Raw genomic sequence first — 18,327 nt, forward strand, 5'->3', positions numbered from 1 at the left:
GCCCTCCCGCCGGAAGAGGGGGCGGAGCCGCGGCCTCGCGGTCCTAGTGCCGGCCGCCGGGCTCCACGCCCACCCCGCGAGCTCTCGGCGTTGGGGTCCGGATGCGGCCAGACGGTCCCGGGGCCGCGAAAGTGAGTCTGGCTAGCCCATTCCCGGAAGCAGGGGCTTCTTTTTCCCCTTGGGGAGAGAAATCGTGGCTCCACTTCTACCCAGAGCTGGGGGCCCCGGCGCTGGGGTGTGGCGGAGATCACCCAGGGAGGGCGCGTCGGAAAAGGGGACGCGCCGCGGCGCTCCACAAAGGTTTGCTTCTCCGGAGTCAGCAGCTCGGTCTCGGGAGCCACGTGCCGCCCAGGGACCCGGGGCCCCAGCTTCTAGGTGCTAGGCAGCCGAAGCCTGGCAACCAGATCCGGGGAGTCCGGCTGGGGCGAGGAGGCCGGGCTGGGCACTGGGCCAAAGGAACCTCGGCCCCAGCCTCGGGCTGCACCTACATTCCTCCCTTGGTTGCAGCTCTGTAACCGAGGTCGGGCCCAGCCCAGTCCTGGCGTGTCTGGCCGCCACCCCCACCCCTGAAGAGACCACACTCCAGGCAGGCAGCTCATATTTTTATTGGCGTTACTGCCAGTCCTCTGGGAAACTGGTCAGGTCCCCTCAGTTACACTTTCCCTCAGCCTGGTTCTGGGGAAAGGCATGGGGTGAGGGGCGACCTTCAGCCAGATTCCTCTCTGCTGTAGACACTTAGTGGCCCCTGCTCTCTCCTGGGGAAGTGAGGATAAAAGACACAGTACAAATCCCTGCCTCGGGGTAAAGGGGTGGGCAGAGTGGCAGCACTCCCTGGGACCTCCCTGCCCCAGGCTGTGCAGAAGCTAGGCAGGCCTAATGGCCAGTCCAGGCAGGCCCCGGCTTGCCCTGCTCCAAAGCTCGGAGCCAGTCCTGGTAGGCACCAGGGACTTATTTTCTAACTGGGCTGGGGCAAAGGGCAGGCTCTGGGTGGAGCCACAGCTGCCTTCAGCCCGTTTGTGCCAAGGCTCTGGAGACCACCCTGTTTGCAAAGGCTAGGTCTGGCTTCCAGCTCTAGCCAGGCTAGACCATGGGGACACTGACTTAAGGGAAGAGGCAGTAGGAAGGGAAAAGGGGTGTTACAGAAACAGAGTGGGTTGAGGTTTCCATATCCAGAACCAAAAGCAGAGCAGGGCTTTCACTGGCCCTTATACCCCATTGATGACACAATCCATGGAGCTGGTGGGGACCATCATGCTTCAGCCACCTCAACTTTTCAGAACATTCAGAGAAGCAATATCAGGGTGGTCCAGAGGTGTATCCAGGTGCCTCAGGGGGGGACCGGCTCATCTGTGAGTGCTGGAGGGTACCAAAGAGAAACCCCTGCAGTCTCCCAGAGGGCAGTGCCTCCAGCAAGCATCACCCACCTCCACCCCCACTGGGCTCTGGATTCTAGACCTGCCAGGCCAGAAATAGAGGCTCAAAGTCAAGTAGACAGGGGGCAGGAGGAGAAAGAATGCATTCAAGCCCTGAGGAGCAGTGGAGGCAGCCCTTCAGGAAGCACCCACCCACCCTTGCCCACCCCAGGCAGGAAGCTCAGAGTTCTACCCCGCAGCTTCTGCTTTTTTTCATCTGGGGGCTAAAGATGCCTTTGGTGATTCGGACTGTGAACTTGAACTCGGGGGAAGGGAGTGTAGGCAGGACTCAGCTGGGTCAGCTCTGGTGAAGTGAGGTGGGAAAAGTTATAACTCACGGCGAACAGCCAGGAGAGTGTTTCCATGGCAACAGGACACGGAAGTCACTGTGTAAGGGTGTGTCTCCTCCAGCTGCACTGGCCGGGGGAGTCCAGCATCCTCATCCTTCCTTCCCAGTCGACCTCGGGCCCCTTTGCCCCAAGAGTACACTTCACCCTCTGCCAGAGAGAATCCCACAGAGGGAAGTGGGACAGGGCACAGCCTAAGCAAGTAGGTTTACTCCCAGCCTGCCAGAATGGCCCCCACAGGAGGTTGCTGAGTCCAGTGGCCCTGAGTGCATTAACCCCCCACTGCCCATGGCTTTGTCCCCCCACCATGCGTGCCCAGCCTCACCTGCCCCGATGGCTACAGTGAAGGCATCCCCACAGGCCACCATTGCCATCTTGATACCCTCGAGGCCTTGAACCTGACAGGGTGCCCGGCTGCCCCGGCGAGCACTGGTGCCCAACTGCCCGTGCTGATTGCTGCCAAAAGTGTAGCAGTCACCGGAGACTGTGGGGGAGGGAAGAAGCAAGGAAAGGAAGGCTGCTGCAGTGGAGGTGCCAAAGCGGCCAGGTGAGTCTCCCTCTGGCCTCCTGGGCCCAAGGCCTACTCACCAGTCACAGCAGCTGAATGAGCAGTGCCCAGGTCCACACTCAGCAGGGGCTCCCGGTCCAGGGGTGCAGAGCCTAGTGGTGTGAAGCTCAGGGCCTCCTCCACTTGCTGGTGCGGGACAGGCTCCTCGCCCAGGGAGAGGTCGTCCAGGCCCAACTTGTTGAACCTGAGGGCAGAGTCAGAAGCCAGATCCAACATGTATAGTCTGCCCTGTCCCAACCTATCTGGGCAGGAGCTGGTGTACCAGGAGACAGATCCCACCCTGGGTTGAACTGAGCAGCACCCTGTACCCGCCTCAGTTCAGGTCTTTGGTGGGAGATAGGCAATGATGGGTGGAGCACTAGCAGTCATGGAGGGCAAGGGGACAGCTAGTCATCCTGAGGCACCTATTCACCTGTTGCTCCCACAGGCCAGGGCTCGGCCGGGCACAGTGAGGATCATGGAGGAGTCGATGCCACATACAACCCGCTGGGCTTCCTGTCCTGGGGGCATGGGCACTTGCTGGGGGCAGCTGTGGGATTCCCTGGTGCCTAGTCCCAGCCTGCCTACAAGAAGAAACCGGGATGGGGTTAGTTTGAGTTTTAGGGGTAATGATGCCAGGATGAGGAGGGCCCATCAAGAGGAGGAAACAGCATGAGTGAAGGCTGTTTTCTCAGCCTGAAATGCCTTTCCTAGGCCCCTCTGCTGGTCAAATTCCTCCTCTTCCTTTAAAGCCCTGTTCAGACACCACCATTGTCTCCTCCAGGTGATGCTGCTGTTCTTGAGTTCCCATACCTCCGAAGCCTCGGCTGTAGCCCTGATGCTGTCCATCCTCTAGCATGCTGGCGCTGTGCCATCATCTCTCCCCCAACTAGACTGAGTCCTCCAGGAGGACAGGCACCTACCCATGTCATCTCTAGTTTCAGTGCCCAGCCTGATGCCTGACTCAGACAGGGCCTCAGTAAATGTCGCTGGATGAACGAAATCTCCCTCATTATGTTGTAAACACCTGAAAGAAGCCACATCTTGTTCATCTCATCTCAGCACCCAGCACAGAGTAGGCACATAGTGGGTGTGTGATAAGAGTTTGTTGAATTCATTCAAATAGAATTGAGGAGTAAAGAGGGAGGAGAGAATGGGCCACTGGGTGGAAGGTGGGTATGAAGGGGGACACATCATGGCTGAGGATGCTGTGAGATGGAGCTGAAGGGCTGGAGCAAGGAGGAGGAGCTTACCGCCATCTCCACGGCCCCAGGCAAACAGTTCTCGCTCAGTGGACAGGGCCAGCACGTGAGAGGCCCCACAGGCCACCTGCACCATCTCATAGCCCAGCAGGGCCTCCACAATGGTGGGCTAGAGACGGGGAGGAAGCAAGGTGAGACTGGGCAAGGTGTCTGGGACTAGCTGCCTGGCCTCAACACCCCCTGCAGGGACAAAATTGGAGGCTGCAAGTTCTCATGAGATGGCTTTAACTCCAGCCACACCCACTGCCAGGTGGGCAACAGTTGGGGAACCCCAGTCTTTGTGTACTTCCCTGATGTGGCCCAGAGCAGGTACAACCTGGGAGCTAGAGGGACCTGTGGCTGCTGGGGACTGCCCTGCCCCTAACCTAAAGTCAGCTCTCAGATGTGGGCTCCCTGCCATCCCCCCTTCCCAGGGTACATGGGATACCCACCTGGCTAATGTCAGTGAGGCTGCCGTGGCCTAGGCACCCGTTGCTGCCACTGCCAAAGGTCATGATGATGCCTCGGTCTGAGGAAGAGGACGGTAAGGATAGAAAGGAGAGAAGTTAGATTCTTTTTCCAGATAGCTCAGTCCACCATGGGTTGCAGCAGCAAGATAAAATTGGGGGCTAGGGCAGGAAGGGTGGGATTTCTCTTCCCAAGTGTGTGACTTTGGACAAGTGACAGCCTATCTGAGCCTTACTTTCCCCATCTGTCCAATGGGGATAGTTACTATTAATAGCTTGCCAGGCCTGTGGTGTCGGGTAAAGGAGATGGCAGTAGTAAATCTCCTCAACAGTTAGGCAGAAACGATAACTCAACTGGTAGCTAGAGGCCTGAATTAAGTGAGCAGTTTGAAGTGAGGGAAGTTGCTCTGTGGGGCCTTCTTGTAGTGGGTCCCCATAAGACAGTCCCGTGACGGGCTCACCGGTCAGGCAGGCGGTGAAAAGGTCCCCGCAGGCCACGTGCTTGATGGTCACGCCTGACTGGCCCTCCAGGAAACGCGAGACGAACTGGGGCTGTGGCTGCTCCACCGCCCCCGGGAGGAGCGGGCCCCCACCGGCGCCGAGGGGAGGGGCCTGCAGAGGGGACGGGGAGGAGGGAGTGGGCGGGGCCTGAGCATCCAACCCTGTTTTGGACCCCCCCTTCCTGTCCAGGTGCACCTCAGCCTGCTCACTTCCCACAGGATGAGGCGCCCAGAGCGCGTGACGCCGGCCTTCTGCGTGCGCCCGGCTGCCACCTGTACCACCTCTGTGTTGAGCATCGGGAGCCGTAGGGGGACGCCCAGCCCGCCGCCCCAGGCATACACCGAGGACAGTGGCGGCGGGATGGCGGGCCTCACAGGTCCCCGGGGTACGCCTGCGGGGACAGTGCATCAGGCCTATTAAAGTGGTGGGAATGGTGTGGCTTCCGCAGGGACCTTCCCCACTTACCCCTGCAGCGGGCGCTGGTGGTCCTGCTCCCTGTGCTGCCGGGGGCCATGGGTGGTCCGGTGGCCAGGGACTTCTCCGACCTGCGGGACAGATGGGGCTCTCGGGACCCGGGCCTTCCCCAGCATTCCCACACTCAGGAATGGAGGACTCACCCCAGGCCTCCTGTGCTCCCACTGGGTGCCCCCACCCTGCCGCCCAGGGCTGCCCCCCACTTCGGACACAGGCCTCCGCATGCGGACGCTGCCCACGTCGGTGTGGAGGTTGAGGAGGGCGCGGATGCAGAGGGGCTGCGCCATGATGTGGCTGAGTGGTGGCCGCTGTGCAGGCTCCAGGCTGAGTAGACTTAGGACCAGCTGGCGCAGCTCAGGGCTGTACCGGTCAGAGATAGGCGCAAAAGTGCCGCTCATGATCTTCAGTACCAGCGCTGGCAGGTTCTGTGAAGGTGCCAAGTAGGAGGTGCTGGGGAGGCGAGGGCAGCACCCCCAGCTCCAGCCTCAGGCCTTGGTCTACTGGGTAGTAACAGCCCTGCTCTCAGGTGACTTCAGTCTGATGGGGGGACTCCCACAATAATAGAGGAGTCAAACCCTGCTTTTTTCCAGACTCCCTAGTCTGATAGTGGAGTTGCAGCTGTGCCCTCAGAAAACCCAGGGTGCTGGGAAAACTCAAGCTTTACTCTTGGGAGCGTCCCTAATCTGATGGGAGAGCCACAGCCCTACCCTCAGTAGCCCTCAGTCTAATGGGGAACCCAAGGCCAACCCTCAGAAATCCATAGTCTGAGAAAGCCACAGCCCTGCCCTGGGGAATCCACCGGTGTGGAGAGGGAGGGACATGACTCAGCCATGGAGAAGGAACCCAGAAGAGGTTGGAGCTGAGGGTTGCTGGGGGAGGGCAGTAGAGACTTCCCAATCGTACACTCACCGCAGCCTCAAAGGCCCTCTTGAGGCTGGCTAGCTCGTAGAGGACACAGCCCAGGGCCCAGATGTCACTCTTTTGGTTGTAGGGCTTGCCCTCACACAGCTCTGGGGAAATGTAGCATGGAGTACCCACCACCTGCGGGAGGGAAGCTGAGATCACAGCCCTGGGGGGAGGGAGGACCAGAGGCTCTGCCCACATGCCTATTTGGGGATAGCTTCTTCTCAAAGCATGGCAAGGGACTTCCTTCTGCAGGACCACCCAAGCAGGGGCCACCACATTTTTAGTGGGCAGGGGAGGAAATAGGGATGTAGAATAGCCTTGGCCCTCAAGACCTCTAGCACCCTGGAAGTCCCCTCCATGCCCAGGCACCGTGTAGGCCTTGCTCTTGCTGCTAAGGATCTTGGAGATGCCGAAGTCACCAATCTTGACAACCATGCGGTGTTTGTCAAGGAGAATGTTCTGGGTCTTGAGATCCCGGTGCAGAATGAGGTGGGTGTGCACATGATGCAGTGCGAGCAGGATCTGCACAAAGAAGTGCAGGATGGTCTCCTCCTCCAGCAGGGAATTACAACGCTTTTGGATGAACTCAGCCAGGGTGCCACCTGTGGCCCAAGGAACTAATCAAGATCCAAGCTTTCTCATTCCTAGGACAACCCCTCTCCTTTTATGGAACAGCGCACTGGGACCAGAGAGGGCAAGGGGCCAGCCAGGGTCAGACAACTGGGGCCAGAACTCTGTACCTCTGAGCCTCAGCCAAGCCCATTGCAAGGAGGGAAGCTGGCTGATCTGTCTGCCTGTCTCAGAGGTAGGAGCCCCCTGTAGCCAGGCTGCTGCAAGGAGGTTGGCCCACCTGGCGCATATTCCATGGCGATCATGAGGGCCTTGTCCTCCAGGAAGTTCTCGTAGTACTCAATGACATTGGGATGGTTGAGCAGCTTGAGTACCTGGCACTCATTCTGGGCTGCCTGCCGCTCCTCCTTGGTCATCTGTTCTACCGGGATCTGCTTGATGATCACCAGCTTCTGGTCAGCCTTTCGCAGGCACAGGTGCACAATCCTGGAGACAGAGGACAGGGACAGGCACCAGCTGAGCCTCAGCCACATATCAGGCAGGGCAGACCCGGTGACTGGATGTTCCTTAGAAGAGGGTAATGGGCACTCAGACTAACAGGTCATCTAACCAAGTGCACAGAATGCTGAGCTTGGGAAAAGGGAGAACTGATTCCAAACTCCATGTGAGACATTAGTTTCAGCACAGGCACAATGAGGTACAATTAGTCTTGATCTCTAAGTCCCCACAGAGTCTGGACTTAACTGCCTGGGTTCAAATCCAGGCTCCTCCTCTTACTAGTTTTTTTTTTTTTTTTTTTTTTTTTGTAGAGACAGGGTCACTACTGCCCAGGCTGATCTTGAACCCCTGGCCTCAAGTGATCTCCCACCTCAGCCTCCCAAAGTGGTAGGATTACAGGCGTGAACCACTGTACCCAGCCTGTCTCAATTTTTTATCTTCAATTTAGACTTCTCCTCTGAACCCCAGACTCACATATCCAACTACCTGCTTTGTATCCCTACCCGAATGGCTCACATGCATCCTAAATTTTATAAAATTCAAAATAAAACTCTTGATTCCTGCCCCTGGATCCTACTTACCTCAGTCTCTTCCATCTCAGTAAATGACACCACCATCACCCAGTTACTAAAATCAGACCCCTGGAAATCATCCCCAGAATCTTTCCTCCACTTCATAATAACATATCAGCAAATCCTGTTTCTATCTCTAAAGCATTGTAAATCCATCTAATTCTCTGTGCTATCTGCCATAACTCTTGCCCAAGTCATCATCATTTTTCTTTTTCTTTTTTCTTTTGAAACAGTCCCACTCTGTTGCCCAGGATAGAGTGCTGTGGTGTCAGCCTAGCTCACAGCAACCTCAGACTCCTGGGCTCAAGGGATCCTCCTGCCTCAGCCTCCCAAGTAGCTGGGATTACAGGCGTGTGTCACCATGCCCGGCTAATTTTTCTATTGTTAGTAGAGACAGGGTCTCACTCTTGCTCAGGCTGGTCTCAAACTCCTGACCTCAAGCGATCCTCCTGCCTCAGCCTCCCAGAGTGCTAGGATTACAGGTCTGAGCCCGGCCCCTCATTTCTTGACTAAAATACTGCACTTAGTCTCCAAAGTGGTCCTTTCACTCCTGTCACCCTCAAATCTAAATTCCACACAGCAGCCAGAATAACATTTTAAAAACGCAAATCAAGCCGGGCGTGGTGGCTCCCGCCTGTAGTCCCAGCTACTTGGGAGGCTGAAGCAGGAGGATCACTTGAGTCCAGGAGTTTCAGGTTGCTGTGAGCTTGGCTGACACCATGGCACTCTAGCCTGAGCAACAGAGTGAGACTCCGTCTCAAAAAAAAAAAAAAAAATGCAAATCAAGGCCCAGTGAAGTGGCTGACGCCTGTAATCCTAGCACTCTGGGAGGCTGAGGCAGGAGGATCACTTAAGCCCAGGAGTTTGAGGTTGCAGTGAGCTATGAAGACATGACAGCACTCTACCCAGGGCCACAGAGTGAGATTGTGTCTCAAAAAAAAAAAAACCCCAAAATCCCCTGCAAATCTTATCAGACCATTCTTCTGCTTTAAAATTCTTCCCCTCGGCCGGGTGTGGTGACTCACACCTGTAATCCTAGCACTCTGGGAGGCCAAGGCAGGAGGATCGCTAGAGGTTAGGAGTTTGAGACCAGCCTCAGCAAGAGTGAGACCCCACCTCTACTAAAAATAGAAAAAATTAGCCGGGTGTGGTGGTGTGTGCCTGCAGTCCCAGCTACTTGGGAGGCTGAGGCAGGAGGGCCACTTGAACCCAGGAGTTTGAGGTTGCTGTGACGTAGGCTAATGCCACGGCACTCTAGCCTGGGGGACAGAGCCTGGGGGGCAGAGCAGGGGACAGAGCAAGACTTCGTCTCAACAACAAAGAAAAATTCTTCCCCTTACATGGCAAATGAATTCAACACTTTTACCTCAGTTTACAAAGCCATAAATTGGTTCCTGCCCTACGTGAGTCACATTTTATACCATTTTTTACCTTGTCCACTACATTCCAACTAGTGTTTTTCTCAGTTCCTTGAATACTCTGCTTTCCCACGTGAGAAACGTCACATATACAATTTCCTCTGCCTGCAAAGCTCTTCCTTCACCTGCAGACTACTGGTGCTCATTCCTGAAGTCTTGGCTTGAAATCTCACTTCTCAGAATTCTCCCTGGTGGTGTACTCTTTCCTCGCAGCCTGTTAATAACTTCATGACTGTTTTAACAATGTCTTGTTTACTGTTTAATTTGCCCCTAGTCTGTAAGCTCCAAGAGGGAAAAGACCACGCCTGTTTGGTTAGGGCCCAGCGCGCAGAGCGGCCGCGCAGTACCTGTGGAAGGAATGAGTGAGGAATCCGACAGCTCAGCGGGCGCACCGAGGCTTGCCGGGGGCGTGGCCTCCTTAGAGGCGGAGTCTCCCCGCTGGGACCGGAAGCTAGGGCGGGGCTGCCCAGAGCGGCGCTCACGCCTAGGGGCGGGGCCAGCCGGCCAGCGGTGTCGGGTGTAGAGCTGAGCCTCATTTTCCCTGTCCCCCAGCACTTTCCTCCCCCCCGAGTCCTGGCTCACCCGAAGGCACCTCTCCCCACCACTCGGATCCTCTCGTACTTCTCCATCTCGTTTCTGGGTGTCGCTTCCGGAATCCCCCCATGCGGCGCGTGCGCGGGCCCGCCCACCCTAGGGCCTCGCCTCCTGCGCTGCTAGATGTTTGCGGGGCGGGGCGAGCAAAGCTGGGCGTGGGCCCCGTCTCGCGTCTGTCTTTGTGGATTTACTGCTTGCCGGCCACTCAGGCGCGCAATCACTTTCCTCTCGGGACCCGCCCACGCAGGCTCTACGGAAAAGGGCAAAACAACAGGACACGCCCCCCCGTGGCCAGCACAGTACTGGCTCCTTCCCACACTCGGATCCGGCCCTGGTCAAACTCGTCAGACGGGAGGGATGCCTGCTCCCGAGGGTTGCCCCCACAGGCCGGGTGAGGGTGGGAAGCGAGGATCGGACCCCCCCTTTCCCACGAGTGACGCCATTTCAGGAGAAAGAAGCAGATTCTCACTGGCATGTAAACGATGAGTAACCAAAACTGAACCGAGAGCAGGGTTAGTTTCGTGTTTGCCTAGGGAGGGGCCGGGGAAACCCCGAGTTGTCCAAATTGATTCACCTAGGGAGGAAATGACACGGGCTCCAGCCTGTGGGCACTCTCAGCTCCCCCGCCGCACTCACAGCGCCGCAGTAGGGTAATCTAGGGGAGAATCTCCTTGGGGGAAGATAGGAGGGAGGAGGACCGCTATCTGAAAAAGGCTGGAAGAGAGGGAGAGACCGCCGTTTGGCCGGGATGGCCTAGAGGTAGGGGCTGGTTAGTAGGACGGGCTATTTTCTAGCTAGGTCTTGACCGGAAGTGAGTTTAATTCCAGGTTCTCCCTGGCGCCTCCTGCTCTGCGGGAGCGCTGTAAGCAGGAGGGGTATGATCATTCATTAAGAGTTAGCATCCCTATTTCAGAGTGGGCGAGGAATATGAGGAAAGGGGTGTTTTATCTTCTGGCCCTATGCCTCGAAAGGGTGCCCAATGCTGCCCCTGTGGAATGACCACTGGAAGGGCCCCACGAAGGTCCCTCCGTAGCTGGCTCAGACCGGTGTCCGCTGGCGGACAAAGCTGCCCTGTGAGCAAAGAGAAGTACAGAGGGAGAAAGCAGCTCACCCGGGGCACTCGTGCTCTCGCCTAGAAACCAACGGGGCCTTGCTTGACTCAGGAGCCCCAAAGGGGTTAATGTGTAACCTTGGAGCCATTGGGGAGGCAGAGAAAACACCCAGATTGCTTGGCCCGTGGGTCCTCACGCCTAACATTTCTACCTTCTTCCTTCCTCTCGCAGCACCTTTCCCCTCGCTCCCACTCTCTCCTCCCCTCAACTTCCATTCTCGCCTCCCTCTACCCCCAAATCCCCACACCGCTTCACTTCTCCCATGGGCTCTCAGCTGCTCCTTCCCGCAAAACCTACAGCTTTGCTGGTTTGGAGGCGGGAGGGGACCCTGTGCCACAGTGAGGACAGCCTGACACCTAGTGGCCAGAAGTCGCAACTGCCTCATGTCACTGGTCTGGAGAGGGTCGCCCCAGCAGTCTGGGCAAATAGGCAGTCTTCCCCGCCCCGGCCTCCAGGAAACCAGGCACGGAGGGCTGGGACTGTCTGAGGGAGGACTGTGACAGCCGCTCGGCACCAGGAGCCCAGGAGCGGACTGTGAGGAGAGGTGGTGATGAGTTACTCAGCAGTTCCTAAGCACCCACTCACGCGGGGCGCGGACAGGCAGGTAAACACGGCCGTCTCTGGACAGAAGACAGGGATCCCGAGGAGCAATAGCGTCTGGGCGGAGCCCACTGTCGGAGGCGGGGCTCCCGGCCCCTCCCCAGTACCAAGGTTTAGGGGACGAGGGCGGGGACGGGTACCGCCCAGCCCTGCCCAGAAAGGAGTAGAGGGCAGAGAGAGAGTTCTCGCGGTACCCGCCCGGGGCTGGGGAGCCGGTGGCCCGGGGGAAAGTGGGGACGCTGGTTAATGAGGCCGAGCAAGCGAAGGCTGCTGGGGACTCCGTCGTCAGTCGGGAGGCGCCAGCGAGGGGTGCCTTGGCGGCGGCACCCCCAGGACTGCCCAAAACTGCCCGAAGTCTGCGGGAGTCAGGCGGGGCCCGGGGGAAATGGGGCTCGCGCCCTCCGCGCGGCAAAGGCGCCTGAGGGGCGGGGGCAAGCGGGCGGGGCGGGGCGGGGGCGGTGGCCCGACGGGGAGCGCAGGGAGGAGCGAAGGGGCCTAGAGGGCTTCGCGAATGCTGTGTGGGTCTGGCGGCCGGCGCGAGAGGCGGTCGGGGTGGACCGGCACGAGACAGATCCCCGTTTCCAGAACAGCCCGGAGAGGTGGCCTAGAGGGCGGGCGGACAGACAGCAGGAAGGGCCAGCATGCCCCCACTGCTGCACCCCGCCCTGCCGCTGCTCCTGGCCGCCACGCTGACCTTCCGGGCACTCCGGCACGGGCTCTGTCGCCTGCCCCTACCCGCGCACGTGCGCGCCGACCCTCTACGCACCTGGCGCTGGCACAATCTGCTAGTCTCCTTCGCCCACTCCATTGTATCAGGGACCTGGGCGCTACTGTGGTGAGTGAGCGACTGGGGAAATGAAGTGGGGAGGGGATCCTGCACGGGGCGCTCGCCGGCGGGCTGAGGGCCATGCTGTCTCTCTCACCTGATTCCCTGTTTGGAATCTTATCCAACCAGGAGCCGCAGCGGCCTCAGGCGAGGGGGAGCTCACCTGGGAAACGAGGCACCTGGGTTTTGGCCAAGCCCCTCCTCGTTCCTGGCAATATCGCAAGCCCAGGCTCTCCTGGGACGGGGGTAATGGGGAAAGTGAAGGTCCCCGGGGGTGTGGAAATGAAGAGAGCCTCCCCTCTTCCCTCCCTTGCAGTGTATGGGAGACCCCCGAGATGCTGGTGGAGATTGAGACGGCATGGTCGCTTTCTGGCTATTTGCTTGTTTGCTTCTCCGCAGGTAGGTGTTGCCCAGAAAGTGGGGAGTTTGGGGGACAAGAAGAAAGCTGCTTGTTCAGTTCTCTTTATGACCTCCTCCCCCGTCCATCCGCTAGGGTATTTCATCCACGACACGGTGGACATCGTGGTTAGTCGTCAGTCTCGAGCTTCTTGGGAATACCTTGTCCATCACGTCATGGTGAGTGAGAAGCAGGCAGTGTGATACAGGCCTAGTGCTGGTGCTAGTGGTCTCAGTCTTTCTGAACCTGGGAGAAGGCCATCTCTTCATAATCCCCTCCACCTGTGTACTACTTCCCATGTGAGGGGGGGTGGTAGTCTTTGTACCCTTGTTCACAGGTCTGAGGCCAGCAATCCATGGTCTCACCTACTACCTCCTTAAACAGACTGGAAATATCACCCAGAGCCAGAACCTGTGAGCAGGGATCAAAGTCTAATCATGTTGGAAAAAAATGAAAAAATTCCAAAGGAAGAAATTTGGGATTTTCCAGCCATAATTCATGTGGTCTGCTTCTCCCACCAACTCCCAGGAAAGCTTTGGCATCTGGGTTCCCTAACCTCTGTTCTCTTTCCTTCGCCCTCTAGGCCATGGGCGCCTTCTTCTCAGGGATCTTCTGGAGCCGCTTTGTTGGTGGGGGCGTCCTAACACTGCTGGTGGAGGTCAGCAACATCTTTCTCACCTTCCGCATGATGATGAAAATCAACAATGCCCAGGATCTCCTCCTCTACCGGGTCAACAAGTATGTCAACTTGGTCATGTACTTTCTCTTCCGCCTGGCCCCTCAGGCCTACCTCACCCATTTCTTCTTGCGTTATGTGGGCCAGAGGACCCTGGGAACTTTTCTGCTGGGTATCCTCCTCCTGCTGGACGTGATGATCCTCATCTACTTTTCCCGACTCCTCCGTTCTGACTTCTGCCCTGAGCGTGTCCCCAACCGGCAACACAAAGACAAATTCTTGACTGAGTGAAAAGACACAGAGCCTGGGACTGCTGGCAAGGACAGCAAACACAGCCAAGAACAGAAACAGCCTCACATATAAACTGGGACTTAGCCCCAAGCCTGGGTATCCTCTGGGGCCAGCCTCTCCACCTTCAAAGCCTGCACCCATGCTATTGAAAACACTAATGAAAGCACTCCTCTGAAGTCCTTGTCCTTTCTTGGGCAAGGGGTGAGGGAAGCAAACAGACCGGTTGGACATAGTAGATGGGTGTTTGAGGACAAGGTGCTACCAGAAAGCCAGCCAACCCACACTGCCCTGAAATTGATGTTAATGAAAACTGTGTTTATCCCTCCTCTCCTACAAACTCTGGGCACTGGTTTCACACACAGCCCCTTCCAGGGATAAAGTGGTTCTTATAAAGCTGCTTGTTCTTTTACTCCTATGTTGGAGGCAAGCTGTAGTTTTCCTAGGGCAACCAACCATAGTCAGATTCACAGATGTCTCTCATACCTGAGCTCCTACCACCAGGAGTTATCACAAGTATGGTGGAGTGATAAGGTGAGTGTTACAAGAGGGTAAGTAGAACAAGAGTCTTGTGCAAGACCCTTTAACAATCTCAGTACCTGGGTAAACCACAGAATGCCCACCCCCACAAATCCAACCACAATCTGACATAAAGACAAGAGGCACAGATAAGGTGAAAAGATAATATATTCAGAATTGGCGAATTGGCCAGTTGGACTCGGTTTAGATGATCCCAATCTGAAAAACAAAAGGGAGCTTTGTTACTGGAGCTGAAATGTTAAGATTAAGCTGGAAAGTCATGGTTAAAAAGGAAAATGAGGGGAATACGAGGGTAAGGCTTACTTAAGATAGGGTGCAGTCAGTCAATTAATGACTCATAAGCAAAACTCAGACTTTGGTCACTAATAGATATATCACTTACACTCAGGGGGTTGGTATTAAGGAGTCTACAGGAAAAGGAAGCTTACTTTGTTGGCAACGTCCAAAGCATCGTAATCGGGAGCCAGTCGAACGTATGCCTTCTTCTCTCCATCAGGCCTGAGGTGGAGAGAGAAGCCTCAGTCCCCGCTGAACCCAGGCCCTCGCCCTTTACCCCCTCCCCAAGTCTTCTGGCATTTAAGTGGTTCCTTTGTTCCTATCATTCTTTTCTAGATAATCATCTTTCCCTCATTTGCCCTGTGGGGGCTAGAGAAGCCAAAAAGCCACAAAGCCAATTCCCTTTTATGGGAAACATCACAGGTCATTTTAAGACTTAAACCAAGAATATCTAATACGAACTGTCTAACTCTAGTGGCCTCTGCCAACAGAGGCAGGGACCCAAAAAATGAGTACCAACCACATAAATCAAGTCCTAGAAGGACATTTTCCTCTGGTCTATACTCCACACAAAGAACTATAATTACAGCAGGAATGCCAAGGAACTGTACAACATACAGGTTTTCTGGCTTCTGACTGTAGCCTGGCCTCCCCATCCCTTGGGGCCCCACTTACCTGATCAGGGTATTGACTTTGGCCACATCAATGTCATAGAGCTTCTTCACAGCCTGTTTGATCTGGTGCTTATTGGCTTTGACATCCACAATGAACACAAGTGTGTTGTTGTCTTCTATCTTCTTCATGGCAGACTCAGTGGTCAAGGGGAACTTGATGATGGCATAGTGATCAAGCCTGGGGAAAAGGCAAAATGAGGTCGTCTGGCCTGAGCCTAGCAGAAGGATGGGTCGTCTTGGGGAGCTCAAGCCCAGAAAAGCCTAGGTGCATCAGACAATGAGGTAGAAATCATTTTGTTCAGACTTTGGTCGCTTTATAGTGTCATCACCTGCACCCAGAAATCTAAGGGCCTGACACCCCAGCTAGGGGATAGAACCCTGTGCATTTTCTTTCACTTGAAAGGCTCTCATTCTTTAAGTTATTAAAGAATCATCTTTTGTAATTTAAACTCTTTCATTTGCTAGAGTTCTGTGTTGGTGCTTCACTATAAGACTGGATCAAACATTTTTGCCTCTTTTGGTTGTGGAAACGGGCTCTATGCTTAAGGGTCACCAAATCTTGACAGCAACTGATTATTTACAACACAGGTTAAACTTGCAGTTGCTTGAGCACACACAGCTAGAACATAGCTTTCCACCTGAAAATCAGAGAAACCACGCTGTTTACCCAGATACCACTTTCCTGTTTTGAAGCTAGATCAGGACTCAATCTCTTATCACATTAAATTCTAGGACCAAATTGGAGGGGAGTCTGTTACCTGCTTTCCTCCATGGACACAACCCACTCCATTCTCTTTGGAAACATTGGGAGCAGCAAAAACCCACTGATAGCAACTACTACCATGGCTCTACTCTAATCTGTGGTTCCGGAAGAGTCAGTTATTACCAGTAGTTTGATACCAAAAAAATTAGGTGCCCAAACTTTTTGCCCATTCCTTGAACACGGTGTGAAAATTTGGAAGAACAAAAAGAAGCTTCTATACACTGTTGTAGGCCATCATTGCCCAATACAGATAACTGAATCCCCATTATCGATCAAGAATCAGTCCATATCCTTACTCTCAAGAGACTGTTCCCAACAGCAGTAGATGCCAAAAGCAAGGAACTAAAGCTGGAACTCTAAGATAAGGAACATCTCTTTAATTCTACTTTATACTTTCAGAAAAAAAAAAAAAAAGGAAAGAATTTTCAAAGCCTGACCACATGTGAAGTAATGATTAACCTAACAGAAAACTCTGGGTCGATAAATCCCTGCCAGTATTGTAAAAAAAATTCTCTTGCTCTTAAATAAGACAGGAATAATCTCATACTCCCATTACAGAAGCACATTAGGTGCCAATGTATGTTTGAGAAGCCATGCTCCAGGGTGGGTAAATTTCCAAATTACCAACGGAGGATACTCAAACATCTTTTCATGGGTAAGGAGGCAGGTACTGACTTGTTTCTCCTGGGGGCGCTCTTCCGAGGATATTTGGGCTGCCTCCGGAGCCTCAGTGTCTTTGGCCGCCGGAAGGTGGGTGATGTACGGATCTTCTTTTTTTTGTGGCTGTGGACGCCTTTTAGCACTGCCTTCTTGGCCTTCAAAGCCTTTGCTTTGGCTTCGGCTTTGGGAGGGGCAGGAGCTGGTAGAGAAGGAAAGAAAACGAGAGTGCGGGATTCAGAAAACCGCTCACTTACGGTCTCAAGATCTGTCATGGGCGCCCATGGCCACACGTGCATCAGTGGTTCCTTTGAAGACATCACATGTCTCAGGAGATTAAGATTTTTCCATCATCTGCACGATACTTGGGGCGAAGGTGACCAACTTGGAGTAACTCCAGGGATACGACGAAACAAAGAAAAGCAACCAGCACTAAACGAACACTCGATACGTGCCAAGATGTGTGCTAGTACTTTTACACATACCATCGCAAAATCACGGGGAGCGGTGGGCATATGGTCCCGTTTAAAATAAAACGGAAGGAAAACGCGTAAACCAAAGGACACCAATTCCTCCCATGCCTGAAGACATGGGAGCGCCAGCCTGTGCACCCATGCAGCTTCCCGGGGCCGACTATCTGGCTTTCCCTGGAAGGCAATGCCCGCCTGGTTACCTCACCAGTCCCCTTCATTAGGACCCAGCGCATGCGGCTGGGCCCATGCGGCCCACAGACGCCGCAGCATGGCCCAAAGGCCAGAAACAGCTCCGTAGCAGGGCGCTCTGGGCCTAGCCCAGCAGCTGTCCTCTCAATTCGTTCGCTCTGCGAGGATCTCAGACAAACCAGCTGTGGCCCCCGTCCCCAACTCACACACACCTTCCTTCTTCGCTTTCGGCGCCATCTTGTGAAAAGGGTCTCTAAGGCCCGTTTCCACGGGCTTATAGCGCCAAATCTCACCAAAGACTCGCGATGCTTTTTACTTAGAGCTCATTGGATAATCTGTAGAGTGGCGCCCGCCGGGAATGGTAGTTTTGTTTAAATAGCCCCGCGAGAGGGAGTAAGCATGCGCTGCCCCGCCCCTCCGAGAGCCCTAAAGCTTCTTGGGGGTTGTAGTTTTTTAAAGACACGTGTTTATTTGCTCACGCCTGTGGAATAGCAGGCTGTAGCTCAGGTTTGGTCCAGGGCGCTTCTCATCTTCAACAATTTCCTGCCTCAGGGAAGACAAGGATTGCACTGTCAGGAGACAGGAACACTGCCAGCCAGAAAGAATGGGGTTAGATTGACTCGGGAAGTTGGATGCAGTTAAGTTCCAGAGCGCTAGAGCAGGATTTTCCCGGTCTAACTTCTCAAACAACATCTGTAGAAATTGAGGTCCAGAGAGGGATGTGGATTATCAACAACACAGTGATTTGGTGGCAGAGAAAATCGAGTCAGGAGGGAGAGAGGTATCAGAAGAGATACAAAGCTGCCACATCTGCCCTCTCTTTACCCGTGACACTGTTAATTTTCCTGCGTTTTTCTGATAATACTCGAAGTTCTATCAATATTCCAAATCCCCCCCCCCAAAAGAAAGAAAAGAACATACTCCAAATACACAGCGCACAGATTTCTCCAGTTCTTCCTCTGAAGAAATTTCACTCACAGTCCCCTGCCCTGAACTAGTCATCTCTTTCGTGTCCCAGTTATCAAATTCAGTTCTGACACAGTTTCTTTTCTTTTCTTTTTTCTTTTTTTTGAGACACAGTCTGACTCTGTCGCCTGGGCTAGAGTGTCATGGCATCAGCTTAGCTCACACTCCTGGGCTCAAGGGACAAGTGCGCACCACCATGCCCGGCTAATTTTTTCTATTTTTAGTAGAGACAGGGTCTTGCTCTTGCTCAGGCTGATCTTGAATTCCTGGCCTTAAGGGATTCTCCCGCCTTGGTCTCCCGGAGTGCTAGGATTACAGGCGAGCCACGGAGGCTGGCCCAGAG

At 54.8% G+C, this 18,327-nt stretch overlaps 3 protein-coding genes, 1 long non-coding RNA gene and 4 other non-coding genes across 15 annotated transcripts; 2 read left to right on the forward strand and 6 right to left on the reverse strand.

Annotated features, from left to right (window-relative positions):
* The first annotated feature begins 42 nt into the window (after positions 1–42).
* On the forward strand, positions 43–3,304 carry LOC123620267. Its single transcript, XR_006728797.1, has 2 exons — positions 43–131; positions 3,091–3,304. It is a non-coding gene; the product is annotated as an uncharacterized LOC123620267 (long non-coding RNA).
* Positions 588–10,389, reverse strand: NEK8 (NIMA related kinase 8). Of its 7 annotated transcripts, XM_045525351.1 has the most exons (15): positions 9,536–9,857; positions 6,746–6,951; positions 6,265–6,497; positions 5,899–6,030; positions 5,206–5,414; positions 4,981–5,060; positions 4,725–4,906; positions 4,476–4,626; positions 4,000–4,076; positions 3,560–3,677; positions 2,740–2,890; positions 2,348–2,511; positions 2,085–2,243; positions 1,751–1,909; positions 588–1,356 (listed from the first exon to the last, which is right to left on the reverse strand). In XM_045525351.1, exons 1-15 carry the CDS (start codon positions 9,580–9,582, stop codon positions 1,328–1,330), a joined length of 2,097 nt encoding a protein of 698 aa, XP_045381307.1. In that variant the 5' UTR covers positions 9,583–9,857; the 3' UTR covers positions 588–1,327. The 7 variants fall into 7 exon arrangements, with proteins under 7 accessions (XP_045381307.1, XP_045381306.1, XP_045381305.1 ...); XM_045525350.1 differs by having other exon boundaries at positions 5,899–6,497; positions 9,536–9,863; XM_045525349.1 differs by having other exon boundaries at positions 5,200–5,414; positions 5,899–6,497; positions 9,536–9,863.
* Positions 9,773–13,777, forward strand: TLCD1 (TLC domain containing 1). Of its 2 annotated transcripts, XM_045525354.1 has the most exons (6): positions 9,773–10,306; positions 11,115–11,263; positions 11,845–12,094; positions 12,402–12,484; positions 12,579–12,661; positions 13,066–13,777. In XM_045525354.1, the coding sequence occupies exons 3-6, from the start codon at positions 11,901–11,903 to the stop codon at positions 13,447–13,449; spliced, it is 744 nt and encodes a 247-aa protein (XP_045381310.1). In that variant the 5' UTR covers positions 9,773–10,306; positions 11,115–11,263; positions 11,845–11,900; the 3' UTR covers positions 13,450–13,777. The 2 variants fall into 2 exon arrangements, with proteins under 2 accessions (XP_045381310.1, XP_045381309.1); XM_045525353.1 differs by lacking the exons at positions 9,773–10,306; positions 11,115–11,263 and having other exon boundaries at positions 11,724–12,094.
* A 338-nt stretch (positions 13,778–14,115) lies between these two features.
* On the reverse strand, positions 14,116–17,380 carry RPL23A (ribosomal protein L23a). The gene is made up of 5 exons (XM_045525355.1): positions 17,231–17,380; positions 16,375–16,558; positions 14,938–15,114; positions 14,415–14,484; positions 14,116–14,184 (listed from the first exon to the last, which is right to left on the reverse strand). Exons 1-5 carry the CDS (start codon positions 17,253–17,255, stop codon positions 14,170–14,172), a joined length of 471 nt encoding a protein of 156 aa, XP_045381311.1. The 5' UTR covers positions 17,256–17,380; the 3' UTR covers positions 14,116–14,169.
* LOC123621393 lies at positions 14,299–14,371 on the reverse strand. The gene has a single exon (XR_006729121.1). It is a non-coding gene; the product is annotated as a small nucleolar RNA Z17 (small nucleolar RNA).
* Positions 14,557–14,623, reverse strand: LOC123621387. Its single transcript, XR_006729115.1, has one exon. It is a non-coding gene; the product is annotated as a small nucleolar RNA SNORD42 (small nucleolar RNA).
* Positions 15,201–15,272, reverse strand: LOC123621392. The gene has a single exon (XR_006729120.1). It is a non-coding gene; the product is annotated as a small nucleolar RNA Z17 (small nucleolar RNA).
* On the reverse strand, positions 16,650–16,716 carry LOC123621386. Its single transcript, XR_006729114.1, has one exon. It is a non-coding gene; the product is annotated as a small nucleolar RNA SNORD42 (small nucleolar RNA).
* Positions 17,381–18,327: the final 947 nt, after the last annotated feature.

The sequence above is a fragment of the Lemur catta genome, chromosome 15 (genome assembly GCF_020740605.2).
Source record: "Lemur catta isolate mLemCat1 chromosome 15, mLemCat1.pri, whole genome shotgun sequence".
Taxonomy (NCBI): Eukaryota; Metazoa; Chordata; class Mammalia; order Primates; family Lemuridae; genus Lemur; species Lemur catta.

What these genes read in the sequence shown, in the direction of transcription:
- RPL23A (XM_045525355.1), bottom strand. Translation starts at nt 17,255, where the DNA reads ATGGCGCCGAAAGCGAAGAAGGAAG. An exon ending in AGCGCCCCCAGGAGAAACAA is followed by an intron (nt 15,115 to 16,374) that starts GTCAGTACCTGC and finishes CCTTTTCCCCAG; the next exon opens with GCTTGATCACTATGCCATCA. An exon ending in AAAGTCAATACCCTGATCAG is followed by an intron (nt 14,485 to 14,937) that starts GTAAGTGGGGCC and finishes TCTCCACCTCAG; the next exon opens with GCCTGATGGAGAGAAGAAGG.
- TLCD1 (XM_045525354.1), top strand. Translation starts at nt 11,901, where the DNA reads ATGCCCCCACTGCTGCACCCCGCCCTGCCGCTGCTCCTGGCCGCCACG. An exon ending in GGGACCTGGGCGCTACTGTG is followed by an intron (nt 12,095 to 12,401) that starts GTGAGTGAGCGA and finishes CCTCCCTTGCAG; the next exon opens with TGTATGGGAGACCCCCGAGA. An exon ending in ACCTTGTCCATCACGTCATG is followed by an intron (nt 12,662 to 13,065) that starts GTGAGTGAGAAG and finishes TTCGCCCTCTAG; the next exon opens with GCCATGGGCGCCTTCTTCTC.
- NEK8 (XM_045525345.1), bottom strand. Translation starts at nt 9,582, where the DNA reads ATGGAGAAGTACGAGAGGATCCGAGTGGTGGGGAGAGGTGCCTTCGG. An exon ending in TTTCACCGCCTGCCTGACCG is followed by an intron (nt 4,077 to 4,475) that starts GTGAGCCCGTCA and finishes CCTCTTCCTCAG; the next exon opens with ACCGAGGCATCATCATGACC. An exon ending in CTGGGGCCGTGGAGATGGCG is followed by an intron (nt 2,891 to 3,559) that starts GTAAGCTCCTCC and finishes TTCTTCTTGTAG; the next exon opens with GCAGGCTGGGACTAGGCACC.